General features: G+C 40.5%; 1 protein-coding gene across 2 annotated transcripts in view; it reads left to right on the top strand.

The window, feature by feature from the left end:
* exoc5 (exocyst complex component 5) overlaps window positions 1-14,370 on the top strand; it is an 86,541-nt gene that overhangs the window by 62,498 nt on the left and 9,673 nt on the right. For both annotated transcript variants that reach the window (XM_072568796.1, XM_072568797.1), the window contains exons 12-13: window positions 4,058-4,205; window positions 4,424-4,532. In XM_072568796.1, coding sequence (XP_072424897.1) covers window positions 4,058-4,205; window positions 4,424-4,532 — 257 coding nt within the window. The remainder of the gene's footprint in view (window positions 1-4,057; window positions 4,206-4,423; window positions 4,533-14,370) is intronic.

The raw sequence follows: 14,370 nt of genomic DNA, 5'->3' as shown, positions 1-14,370 counted from the left end.
TGGACTGCTGCCACACAGTTTTATGAATTTAATTGAATTGAAACTATTACTTGCAATAACTTGCTCTTACGCAGTTGCCTCTGGAGTCCCCAGAAGCATGTTCCTTTGTCCTTTCCTTTTCTTGTATATCTGCTATCCCTGTGACAGAATCTGGAAGAAAGTTAGTAATTCTGACAGGTTCACTAATGACATCTAGCCCCACCTCACCATTACCCCTCATGCCACCTCCACAGTTGCATTTTCAGGTAACTTGACAACATCTAGCAGAGCAAAAATTTACTTCCATTTAGTATTAATAAGGCTGAAAGCAGTCTGAACTCCAAATTCTATTCCAACTCCCTGTCTATTCCTGGCAACTGCCTTAGATTAAACAACCTTAGCGTCACATTTAACTTCAATGTGCGCTTCATGTTAACATAATCACTAAGATTGACAATTTCCATTTCTCTAACCCTGCCCGATTAGACCCATACCTCAGCTCATTTACTGCTGAAGTCCTCATTCATGCCTTTGTTCATCGACTGAACTCTCAAGCACTAGAGCCCATGTCTTGCATCAAATCCCAACAGCCCCATGCTTGCTGACCTCCTTTCAAAACCTTCCTTGGCTTTGGCCCCTTCTTGTCTCTATCTCCTTCAACATCACAATTTGGAAATATATGCACTTCTCAAATTTTGGCTTATTTTGTATACCTGATATTAATTGATTTACCATTAGTGCCTGTACTTTCAACTGCCTCAGCACATGTACACACCTTCTCTGTCTCTCCATCTCCTACTCTGCCTTTTAAAAGTTGTCTTAAATTTGTGTCTTCCATCAAATTTTTTGTCATCTATGACTCTGTTATATGTTTATAGTGCTTCTGTGAAATGCCATGCTCCATTTTATTGCATTAAAGGAGCTATATAAATGTAAGATGTTTTGTTGTTGCATGTTACACCCATGCACAGCATCCAGGAAGGTATCATAGAGGAATCATTGGATATGACTAGTTTCTCCTGAAGACATAACCAATCATTGATTACAGAAACAAAGGTTACTTTGTTCAAACTACTTATTTATTTTCACTCCTGAAAGAATTTTAATGTTTGGGATTTCAAAACTGTAAATGCTGAAAATATTTTTTTCTAAAGTTTATAGTGCGCAATAGATATTCTTTCTATCCTTATCAACATAATTGAATTCAAAGTAATCTAGTTTTTTGAAGCAAGCTGTAATAGTACATATCTTATCAAATTGCCTCATTGACAAATCAAGCATAAATCAGTTTATGAAGCCTGTAGCAAAACTGTGTGTGAAATTCAATTTCCGATGATTATTAAACTGGGTCCTATTCATAGATTGAAAGCAATTGGTAGTGGGTCACTCAAAAAGAATAGTTGGTGATTGCATTTCCCTACTCATGCCATGTTCCTCAAATGACCTATTGTGGAAATTATTTATTGTCACATCAATGATTAATTTCCTTATTCTTATCAAATGTAATTTCCTTTACAGGTCCCACCATGAATTCAAAAAAAAATTTGAACGTAAAGTTTTTAATGATGACCCATTGCTGTGGGTCTGGCCTACGTTTGACTCCAGAACCACAGCAATGTGATTGGCTCTTAATTACCCTCTGGGCAAGTAAGGATGGGCAATAAATGCCAGCAATGCCCTCATTTGATGAATGAATTTTTGTAAAAAATTGAGTAGCTTCATATATTACATTTATGGAACAAATCTATAAAGATCTACATATCCCTTCCTTTGCTCTTTGTTAATATGCTTATTACTCAATTAATTTATACCATAATCAAACAATTTGTCAGATTCATACAATAAAGGTTTCTTATCTTTGATGGGCAGCCATTTACAGTGCCAATTTAATGATTACTTTGGTGACTGAGTTTGCTTCAGGCCTGACATCCAATTTGGATTTCACAGAAGAGTCTAGAAACCAGCTTAGCTTGTCTGTACATGAGAGCATTTATGAATTTATCTAATTAAATACCATGACCTGAATACACAGCAGGTGCACTTCATCATTATGCCCCCTTTTGTAATATTTGGTATATCTATATGATTACATAATTAAATTTAAGGTACAGTGCTTTGAAGAAGCATTTGGAAATGCAGTACAGTGAAGTGTGAAGAAAGTAATTTGTAATTTACTGTAGCTGATTTTTAAAAAGTTGTCTAGTTGCTCAAGTGTGTATATTAACTGCATACATTGAAGTTTGTTTCCCTGCATTAACCTCTGTGTGCTATTTGTTGAATGGAAGAATTCCTTTTAGATGAAAGTTAAATGTATTTGATTCAGCAAGGGCAAAATACTTCCCTCCCTCTTTTGTTTTTATGATTCCCTAATATTTGCAGCACTTCAAAACCATGCTGAAAATGAGTCTGCATTTGGAGCCACTGATGCACTTTGGCAAAACGATCCTCTTTACACCTTGGTTCATGCACACTTTTACCAACCTGTCACCTCTGTTTCAGAATGCTTCACTTGATTTTGGGTAGAATTGTCTGTACGTTATCATTCTGTAAATGTTATAGTGATGCCTCTTAAATTACTTATGTCAGAATCACATGCATATAAACTAGCTTGAAACTGTCTAATCTGTTTTCTGAATCGTTAACACTATTAAAGATGTTATCATGGATAATTTTATTTTAAATTTACTTTCAAGTCTGTTGAATGTTATACTCTATTGGACAGAAAAAATTGGGAGAAATTGCTTGACATCTCATTAAAGTCAGTTCCAAGATGTTTTGAAAGAATTTACAATTTGAAGAATATTTTAAGTTGAATGTTTTAATTTTACTAGAATTATTTTGAAGGGTTTTTGTTTATTTTATAAAATTCAATTGGAAACATCACCCAAAAATATTAAAATAAACTGAAGTAAAGTTAGTTACTAGATAAATTCTGAATTTAATATTTAATGTCTGAGCATCTTGACATGTGGGCTAGGATCATTAATTTTTCAGAATACTGTCTACCTCACTAATTTTAATTATTTAATTCTTGTTCTGGTCAGCCCAAAGCTTTGTAGGTTTTGAACAAATTCATTGATTTTGATGATGATCAGAATTACTGACATTACTTCTACTTACAAATGTCTCTTTTAAATGCTCTGCAGCTCAGAGTTTAGATTAGATTAGAGTAGATTCCCAACAGTGTTGAAACAGGTCCTTCGGCCCAACTAGTCCACACAGACCCTCCGAAGAGTAATCCACCCATTTCCCTCTGACTAATGCACCTAGCACTATGTGTAATTTAGCATGGTCAATTTACCTGACCTGCACATCTTTGGACTGAGAGGAAACCCATGCAGACACGGAGAATGTGCAAACTCCACACAGACAGTTGTCCGAGGCTGGAATCGAACCTGGGACCCTGGTGCTATGAGGCAGCAGTGCTAGCCACTGAGCCACCATGCCACTTTTGTGCAGAAGAAATCAAAGTTGGCTCAAATTTCTCCTATTTCTTGACCCATTTCACTTGGTTAGGATAAACCTGATTCCTTGTGCAATTTTGGGCTTTTTCCCAACAAAAATTGGAATTTTGGAATTCTGGCAAAATTTCATAGCATCCTGCTTTGAAACATTTACTGAGTCCTGTCTCAATCTTCTGCTGTTTACAGAAACAGCTCTTTCATGTTTTCTGAAATATTCACATCTGTTCTTTTAAAAAGCAGAATCAAAACTTGTAGATTTCCTGATTGCCTGAGTGATAACATTATTGCAAAATATCAGATGCTATGGCTGGCAAAATACCATGCTGTTACATCCTCTCCTAGATGGCTTCCATTTTCTTGTAAAGAGGTAAAATAATTATGAGCAAAACTGTTTAAGTAATTTTATGATTGTGAAAATTCGTATATGCAATGAAAACTTTGGAACCTTACACTGTGCGTGTGTGTGTAAGTAAAAGAGTTTGAGGCACTGACAGCCAGAGGGCCTTTTGCTTATGGTATACTTTTATACATGTTTGTCCTCTTCAAATTAGTACAGTTGTTAATCTTTGTAAATTTTAGATGTTTCTGTGAAATAATGGGTGTGTATCTTGTAGGATTCAGGATCTAAAAGAGAGAATTCGCCAACGTACCAACTTACCACTGGGGCCAAGTATTGACACGCATGGTGAAACATTTCTGTCACAGGAGGTAGTTGTCAATCTTTTGCAGGAGACCAGACAGGCCTTTGAGAGGTGTCACAGGGTAAGAATGTTCTTCAAAAAAGAATAATGTTCCTTGTACTGTATTGTTGAGATTTGGGCTATATGATGGTTTTTTTCAAATATTGATGCCTTGCAGTCCTTCAATTTTAAAATTTCTACAGGTGATTATTCTGGGGATGATTTTCACTGGAGCAGTTCAGTATAATTGTTATGTTAAGCAGTGTCTATTTTTGCTAATTCTTAACTTTTTATTTATAGCTGTCTGATTCTTCTGATTTACCAAAGAATGCTTTTCGAATATTTACTATTCTCGTGGAATACTTGTGTGTTGAGCATATTGACTATGCTCTAGAAATTGGACTTGCAGGTAATTTTCATTATTTGATAATTCAATGTATGGAAGTTTCTCAGTGGAATAGTAAAGGCTTTTAAAAAAATTAATTAAATTAATGATCATCCAGCATTCTTTCCAAGCCCCTATTTTGGCTGAACTTGATTTGATTGCCTCTAGCTTTAATTTTGGTGCCAATGTTCAGTACAAAAAGAAAGACAGTATAATATGCATAGAGTCATAGAGATGTACAGCATGGAAACCGACCCTTTGGTCCAACCCGTCCATGCCGACCAGATATCCCAACCCAATCTAGTCCCACCTGCCAGCACCCGGCCCATATCCCTCCAAATCCTTCCTATTCATATACCCATCCAAATGCCTCTTAAAGGTTGCACTTGTACCAGCCTCCACCACATCCTCTGGCAGCTCATTCCATACACTTACTACCCTCTGCGTGAAGAAGTTGCCCCTTAGGTCTCTCTTATATCTTTCCCCTCTCACCCTAAACCTATGCCCTCTAGTTCTCCCTGAACCCAGGGAAAAGACTTTGTCTATTTACCCTATCCATGCCCCTCATAATTTTGTAAACCTCTATAAGGTCACCCCTCAGCCTCCGACGCCTCAGCCCCAGCCTGTTCAGCCTCTCCCTGTAGCTCAGATCCTCCACCCCTGGCAACATCCTTGTAAATCTTTTCTGAACCCTTTCAAGTTTCACAACATCTTTCCGATAGGAAGGAGACCAGAATTGCACGCAATATTCCAACAGTGGCCTAACCAATGTCCTGTACAACCTCAACATGACCTCGCAACCCCCGTACTCAATACTCTGACCAATAAAGGAAAGCATACCAAACGCCGCCTTCACTATCCTATCTACCTGTGACTCCACTTTCAAGGAGCTATGAACCTGCACTCCAAGATCTTTGTTCAGCAACACTCTCTCGGGCCTTATCGTTAAGTGTATGAAGATTTGCTTTCCCAAAATGCAGCACCTTGCATTTATCGGAATTAAATTCCATCTGCCACTTCTCAGCACATTGGCCCATCTGGTCCAGATCCTGTTGTAATCTGAGGTAACCCTCTGCGCTGTCCACTATACCTCCAATTTTGGTGTCATCTGCAAACTTACTAACTGTACCTCTTATGCTCGCATCCAAATCATTTATGTAAATGACAAAAAGTAGAGGACCCAGCACCAATCCTTGTGGCACTACACTGGTCACAGGCCTCCAGTCTGAAAAAACAACCCTCCACCACCATTCTACCATTCTTCTACCTTTGAGCCAGTTCTGTATCCAAATGGCTAGTTCTCCCTGTATTCCATGAGATCTAACCTTGCTAATCAGTCTCCCATGGGGAACCTTGTCGAATGCCTTACTGAAGTCCATATAGATCACATCTATTGCTCTGCCCTCATCAATCTTCTTTGTTACTTCTTCAACAAACTCAATCAAGTTTGTGAGACATGATTTCCCACCACAAAGCCATGTTGACTATCCCAAATCAGTCCTTGCCTTTCCAAATACATGTACATCCTGTCCCTCAGGATTCCCTCCAACAACTTGCCCACCACCGAGGTCAGGCCCACTGGTCTATAGTTCCCTGGCTTGTCTTTACCACCCTTCTTAAACAGTGACCCCACATTTGCCAACTTCCAGTCTTCTGGCACCTCACCTGTCTCTATCGATGATACAAATATCTTAGCAAGAAGCCCAGCAATCACTTCTCTCGCTTCCCACGGAGTTCTCGGGTACACCTGATCAGGTCTTGGGGATTTATCCACCTTTAACCGTTTCAAAAGATCCAGCACTTCCTCCTCTGTAATCTGGACATTTTGCAAGATGTCGCTACCTATTTCCCTACAGTCTATATCTTCTATATCCTTTTCCACAGTAAATACTGATGCAAAATATTCATTTAGTATCTCCCCCATTTTCTGTGGCTCCACACAAAAGCTGCCTTGCTGATCTTTGAGGGGTCCTATTCTCTCCCTAGTTACCCTTTTGTCCTTAACATATTTGTAAAAACCCTTTGGATTCTCCTTAATTCTATTTGCCAAAGCTATCTCATGTCCCAGTTTTGCCCTCCTGATTTCCCTGTTAAGTATACTCCTACTTTCTTTATACTCTTCTAAGGATTCACTCGATCTCTCCTGTCTACATATGCTTCCTTCTTTTTCTTAACCAAACCCTCAATTTCTTTAGTCATCCAGCATTCCCTATACCTACCAGCCTTCCCTTTCACCCTAACAGGAATATACTTTCTCTGGATTCTTGTTATCTCATTTCTGAAGGCTTCCCATTTTCCAGCCGTCCCTTTACCTGCGAACATCTGCCTCCAATCAGCTTTCGAAAGTTCTTGCCTAATACCGTCAAAATTGGCCTTTCTCCAATTCAGAACTTCAACTTTTAGATCTGGTCTGTCATTTTCCATCACTATTTTAAAACGAATAGAATTATGGTCGCTGGCCCCAAAGTGATCCCTCATTGACACCTGCCCTGCCTTATTTCCCAAGAGTAGGTCTAGTTTTGCACCTTCTCTAGTAGTTACATCCACATACTGAATCAGAAAATTGTCTTGTACGCACTTAAGAAATTCCTCTCCATCTAAACCTTTAATGCTATGGCAGTCCCAGTGGATGTTTGGAAAGTTGCAATCCCCTACCATAACCACCCTATTATTCTTACGAATAGCTGAGATCTCCTTACAAGTTTGTTTCTCAATTTCCCTCTGACTATTTGGGGGGGGGGTCTATAATACAATCCCAATAAGGTGATCATCCCTTTCTTATTTCTCAATTCCACCCAAATAGCTTCCCTGGATGTATTTCCAGTTTAGTATCTTTTGGGTGTCTTTGCAGGATAAGCTTTTGAAAATGAGATTGGTGTTTAGTATAGACATGGTAGTTCAAAACACCTGTTTCTATGCTGTATGAATCTGTGACCTGAAGCCATTTTCATCTGGAAGGTTCATTTCCAGATGTTTCGTCACCCTACTAGGGTCTTTGGTGGGCCTCTGGGAGAAACACTGCTGATAGTGTATTTTGTAAATGACTTTTTTGGGGGGGATTAATGTCATTTACAAGATATTGTGCAAGAACAGTAGCAAACACTACATTGAACAAACAGGCAGAAAACTAACCACCAGGATATGTGAACATCAGCTAGCCACAAAATAACATGACCCTCTCACTAGTATCCTTACATACAGATAAGGAAGGACAACACATCCATCCTAGGACAAACCGAACTGAGACACGTCCGAGACTCCCTAGAAGCATGGCATTTCAACCGGAACTCTATCAACAAGCACATAGTGTTTGACCCCATATACCACCCCCTGAGAAAAAGAACAGGAAATGACATCACCATCCCAAAGAAACCCAAACATATAAATAGGAAGCAGGAATTATCAGCAGTGCTTCGCCCGGAGGCCCACCGAAGACGTTAACTAGTAGAGTGACGAAACATCTGGAAATGAACCTTCCAGCTCAGCGAGCAAACCTACATGCAGTTCTGATGTTTCAATCTGCGTTATCAGTGGGTGCTTTGTCTCCAGGTTAGACAGTACATGAGTTCCCAGCCTGTGTTCAGTGCTGCATTTTAAGTTACACCCCCTCTCACTACTCAAGCGATTTCCTGTAATAGAAGCTTCTAACATGTCAGAGTTCTAACATGTCTTCAAACTTAATTGCAATGATTCTTTCTTGAGCATGCGAGTAACAGTGTAACTGGTCATTGAGGTTCTTGTCACATCTCCGTAATGCCGACATGACTGGCTTCTTTGCCTTTGAATGAAATATTAATTTCAGTTTTGGCTGTTTTTGTTTATTAACACTGCTGCCGCACAGCGCCAGGGGCCCAGGTTCAATTCCTGCCTTAGGCGACTGTCTGTGTGGAGTTTGCACATTCTCCCCGTGTCTGGGTTTCCTCCAGGTGCTCCAGTTTCTTCCCACAGTCCAAAGATGTGCAGATTAGGTGAATTGGCCATGCTAAATTGCCCATCGTGTTCAGGGATGTGTAGATTAGATGCATTAGTCAAGGGTAAATGTGGAGTAATAGGGTGGGGGAGTGGGTTTGGGTGGGATACTCTTCGGAGGGTCGATGTGGCCATGTTAGGCGAAGGGCTTGTTTCCACCCTGTAGGGATTCTATGAACACTTGTTTCATGAAACGTGACCAGCCTGACTAGTAACATGGTTGTTGTGGCTATTTCAAGTCCATGGCTTGGTCTGTCTTTTTAAATCCTATTTCAGCCCATGAAAATCTAAGGCAATAAAATTCAGAACTTAACTGTACTTTTTTTTTATTCACCGTGAAAGTCGCTTCAAGATTTGTTTATTTAAATGTTCTAGTGACAAACTCCATGTTGTATGCATCCAAAATCGCAACTCATCTGAAATTCTGCATTCTGTATGCTCTAATTACAATTATCTTTACCTCATATCTCCACTAACAACTGGTATCTACCAGTTTGATTTTAAATTTAATAAGTTCTCAGCCTTGTGTTTAAATCCTTATGTGGTCTCACCTCTTGATGTCTAAAATCAACAGCAACAGTTTGTTTTTCTCTAGTACCTTTAACATAGGAAAACATCTCAACATATTAAAATACATCATAAAAGTGTTAACAAATAAAATTGAAACTGAATTCCATATGCACATATTAGACCAATGATCAGAACCTTGATCAGAAGTCTATTTTAAGGAACATCTTCAAGGAGAGTGCAGATTTAGCAAGGGTTCCAGAGCTTAGAGCCTTGGCAACTGAATTCACAGCAACAACCATGTGGTGAGGAAAACTGAAGGTACAGATAGGAGATGGTTTTTGGAAGCTATAGAAATAGGTACCCCAGACCTGTACTTGAGACTTGTTCTCCTATTTCTTATCTATGTATTGCTCTGAGGCAAAATTATTTGGCAGGGCATTGGGTGAGTCAAAGGCACAGATGCGAGATGAACTAGGGTGGGGAGGAGTGGAGTCAGATGATTTGTAAGTCGGTGTCTTATAGGTCGTGCAGATATAGGGTTGGGAGCTCATCTCATATTGCGTGTAACATAAAGATTCAGGTTCAGGCAGGTACTAGGGTAAGACATGAAGTCATTGGTGAGGGAATAGAGCTCATTTTGGGCCTAAAGACAATGACTTTTTGTATATATTTCTGTTCAGACAGTACTGAATGTTTGACAAGCAACTTGAGAACAGTGAAGTGGGGATTGAGGTGCTGGTGAGACAGTGTCACCATATGTGTAAAAGCTGACGCTGTGCTTTCATATGATACTGTTGAAGGGCAACGTGTCATTGAGAAGTAGGAGACTGCCAAAAATAGGTCCTTGGTGAACAATACCATAACCAGTACAAGAGTAAGCCGGGCGGGGAGTCTTTGCAGGTGATTCAGCATTGAATTCCGGTTTGAAATGCTCTGCCTTAAAATGCCTTTGAGATTGATCTCAGTTGAATCATTCAAGATGCCTCTGGATGATTGAATGTAAAGATAATTATTTAAGTAAAACATTCATGGGATGAATTGCCCTGAGGGCAGTTAAGAGTCAACCACATTGTGTTTGTGGGTATGTAGTCATGTGTAGGCCGGATTAGGTGAGGAAGGGCGTTGGTGAACCTGATGGGTTTTCCTGATTGATTTTTAATTCCAGATTTTTTGATGAATGTAAATTCCTCGAACTGCCTTTGGTGGGATTTGAACCGGCTTCCCAGATGTTATGAGTCTCTAGATTAATGATTTTGCAATAATAGCACTGAGCCATAACCTCTCCTAATGTGCAAGGTTAGGGAGAAAAGGCAGGGGTTTAGCATTTGTCAGAATGCTTAGAACTGATGCTGACACAATGGGCTGAATGGCCGCCTTCTGCACTGTAACAACACTTCTTGATTCTTTGCCGATGGGGGGAGAGATAAGGATAGAAAATGAACTGCAATCCTATGCAGCAATTAGGTAACCCTCATTGTTGCATCATCCTTATCATTATAGAGTCATAGAGATGTACAGCATGGAAACAGACCCTTCAGTCCAACCTGTCCATGCTGACCAGATATCCCAACCCAATCTAGTCCCACCTGCCAGCACACAGCCCATAACCTTCCAAACCCTTCCTATTCATATACCCATTCAAATGCCTCTTAAATGTTGCAATAGTACCAGTCTCCACCACATCCTCTGGCAGTTCATTCCATACACATACCACCCTCTGCGTGAAAAAGTTGCCCCTTAGGTCTCTTTTATATCTTTCCCCTCTCGCCCTAAACCTATGCCCTCTAGTTCTGGACTCCCCGACCCCAGGGAAAAGACTTTGTCTATTTATCTTATCCATGCCCCTCATAATTTTGTAAACCTCTACAAGGTCACCCCTCAGCCTCCGATGCTCCAGGGAAAACAGCCCCAACCTGTTCAACCTCTCCCTGTAGCTCAAATCCTCCAGCCCTGGCAATATCCTTGTAAATCTTTTCTGAACCCTTTCAAGTTAACTGATAATTCAAAAATATTTTTCTCACAAAAAACTTCTTGGCAAAACCCAAAAAGAAGTTGGAGATAAAACAAATGCTAAGGGAATATTCAGTTCACAAAACTTCGCCTACCAATAGAATCAAATCACTGGAACATATTTACGGGTTATTCTGCTATAACTCGTGTTTTGCTATGACATGGTTAACAAATTGGGGGTGCTGTTTCTAAAGCATGAACTTTTTAAATGTGTTGGCTGTAACATGATTACATCACCAACACTTTAAGCACTGTTTCTAAAGTGCAATTTTTCAATAATGCGCACTTGCACGTGAACGCAATCATTATGTTATAGAAGAACTGGTTCTATTTGTTTACTATTGTGCTTACCAAAACTAATGTACGATGCTCTGGAATCAACCACGTTAGGACCAGAGATTTTTTTTTTCTATAGAAAAGTAAGTATCTTAATTTTTGAAGAAGTAAAGAGGATTAATGAGGGTAGAATAGTGGACGTGATCTATATGGACTACAGCAAGGCATTCGACAGAGTTCCCCATGGGAGACTGGTTAGCGAGGTTAGATCTCATGGAATACAGGGAGAACTAGCCATTTGGATACAGAACTGCCTCAAAAGTAGAAGACAGGGTGGTGGAGGATTGTTTTTCAGACTGGAGGCCTGTGACCAGTGGAGTGCCACAAGGATCGGTGTTGGGTCCACTTCTCCTCTTCATTTATATAAATGATTTGGATGTGAGCATAAGAGGTATAGTTAGTAAGTTTGCAGATGACGCCAAAATTGAAGGTGTATTGGATAGTGAAGAAGGTTATCTCAGACTACAACGGGATGTTGATCAGATGAATCAATGGGCTGAAAAGTGGCAGATGGAGTTTAATTTAGATAAATGTGAGGTGCTGCATTTTGGGAAAGCAAATCTTAGCAGGACTTATCCACCTAATGGTAAGGTCCTTGGGAGTGTTGCTGAACAAAGAGACCTTGGAGTGCAGGTTTACAGCTCCTTGAAAGTGGAGTCGCAGGTAGGTAGGATAGTGAAGGCGGCGTTTGGTATGCTTTCCTTTATTGGTCAGAGTATTGAGTACAGGAGTTGGGAGGTCATGTTGCGGCTGTACAGGACATTGGTTAGGCCACTGTTGGAATATTGCATGCAATTCTGGTCTCCTTCCTATCGGAAAGATGTAGAGGTTTACAAAGTCATGAGCGTGGACAGGATAAATAGACAAAGTCTTTTCCCTTGGGTAAGGAAGTCCAGAACTAGAGGGCATAGATTTAAAGGTGAGAGGAGAAAGATATAAAAGAGACGTAAGGGGCAACTTTTTCATGCAGAGTTTGGGATATGTATGGAATGAGCTGCCAGAGGAAGTGGTGGAGACTAGTACAATTGTAACATTTAAAAGGCATTTGGGTGGGTAAATGAATAGGAAGGGTTTGGAGGGATATGGGCCACGTGCTGGCAGGTGGGGCTAGATTAGTTTAGGTTATCTGGTTGGCATGGATGACTTGGACCAAATGATCTGTTCCCGTGCTCTACATCTCTGACTCTAACACATTGTAAATGAAAATATATCCAGCATTTATTTTCTAAACTCCAAAATCTCCATTCATTTGGATAAATGCCTATTTGTTTTTGATATCATCTTCACTCTTCTTAATCATATGACATAAATGTTCTTTCTTTAGTTTTAAAAAGCCCAAATTACTACTGGTCAGCCACTTTTAGCTGTTCCAAGTATCTCACTGCATTCCAACAGTTTTGAGAATAACAAATTCCATTTTGATTTATTCCAGTCACGGTACCTAAATACAGTGAAAATGTTTGTTTTGCAAGCAGTGCAGGCAGCTCATAGCAAACAGGGACATTCAAATCATTGGGTGCTTAGAGCGAGGCACAGGAGGTGCGCAAAGCAAGATCAGTATTTGAAGTTCGATCCATTCAGCAGTCAGATAACAGCAAGGAAGAAGCTGTTCTTGAACCAGTTGGCATGTGTTTTCAGTATTTTCTGCCTGATGGAAGAGGTTGGGAGAGAGCATTGCCAGGGTGAGAGGGATCTTGGACAATTTTGGCCACCTTTCCATGGCAATGAGAAGTGTAAATGGTGTCCATGGATGGGAGGTTGGCTTCCATAATGATCTGGGCTGTGCGCAGAACATTTTGTAGTTCCTTACAATTCTGTGCAGAATAGTTGCCGTCCCAGACCGTTACGCACCCGGATAGAATGCTTTCTGTGGTGCACTTGTAAAAGTTGATGAGGATCCTTATGAACATGCTGAATTTCCTAAGCTGCCTGAAGAAGAAGCGGCATTGTTATGCTTTCTTGACTATTGCATCTATGTGGAAGGACCAAGTCAGATTTGCTGGTTATCATCACTCCTTGGAACTTGACATTCTTGACTGTCTCCACCTCAGCTCCGTTGATGTAGACAGGGGCATGTCCACTGCCTTCCTTCCTGAAATCAACGATCAGTTCTTTTGTTTGCTGACATTGAGAAAGAGCTTGTTATCATTGCACCACAGCACCAAGCACTCTGTCTCCTTCCTGTATTCTGACTCATCATTGTTTGATATCCGTCCTACTGTGGTGGTGTCATCAGCAAACTTTTATAGATGGTATTTGTTCGGAATTTGGCTGCACAGTCGCAGGTGTGCAGGGATTACAGTAGGGGGCTGAGAACACCTCCTTGCAGGACAACAGTGGTGAGGGTGCAGGGCACCACTGTTAAGGTTACAATTTAGCAAAAGCCTTTTGCAGGGGAGGTGGGGTGGTTAACATAGGAGCGTGGGAAGTGGGAGTACGCAATTCAGCTCTTCAGGCCCACTCTGCTATTTAATATGATCATGGCTGATCTTGTCCTGATCTCAACTGCAATTTCCTGCCTGCTCCCCAACTCCCTTTATCCCACTTTTCATCAGAAATGTATCTGTTTCTTTCTTGAATCTATTGATTGATTCTGTCTCCACTGAATTCCTACGGTGAATTCTACAGATTCACCATCCTCTGAGAAGTAGTTTCTCCACGTCTCAGTTTTGCACCTACCTCCTCTCACATTATATCTATGTCCTCTTGTTCAAGACCGTCCCATAAGGTGGATGTTGACCAGATGATTCCCCCTTATCAATTGCATTCAGCATTTGTAGACCTCAATCAGATTCCACCCCCCCCCCCCCCCCAACCCCGCCTCCATTCCCCATTCTTCTGATTTCCAGAGAGTACGAGTCTAAGCTATTCAACCACTCCTTGTACAACAGCCCTTTTATCCCTGGAATCAACCTTGTGAACCTCCTCTGAACTGCCTCCAGTGCCACCACATCCTTCCTCAAGAAGACCAAAACTGAACATGATATTCCAGAAGTGGTCTCACTAATGTCTTCTATAATTGTAACAACACTTCTTT

The sequence above is a fragment of the Chiloscyllium punctatum genome, chromosome 4 (assembly GCF_047496795.1).
Source record: "Chiloscyllium punctatum isolate Juve2018m chromosome 4, sChiPun1.3, whole genome shotgun sequence".
NCBI classification, from domain to species: domain Eukaryota; kingdom Metazoa; phylum Chordata; class Chondrichthyes; order Orectolobiformes; family Hemiscylliidae; genus Chiloscyllium; species Chiloscyllium punctatum.
The sequence above is the reverse complement of the archived record's forward strand: the minus strand, read 5'-3'. Positions and strand labels throughout refer to the sequence as shown.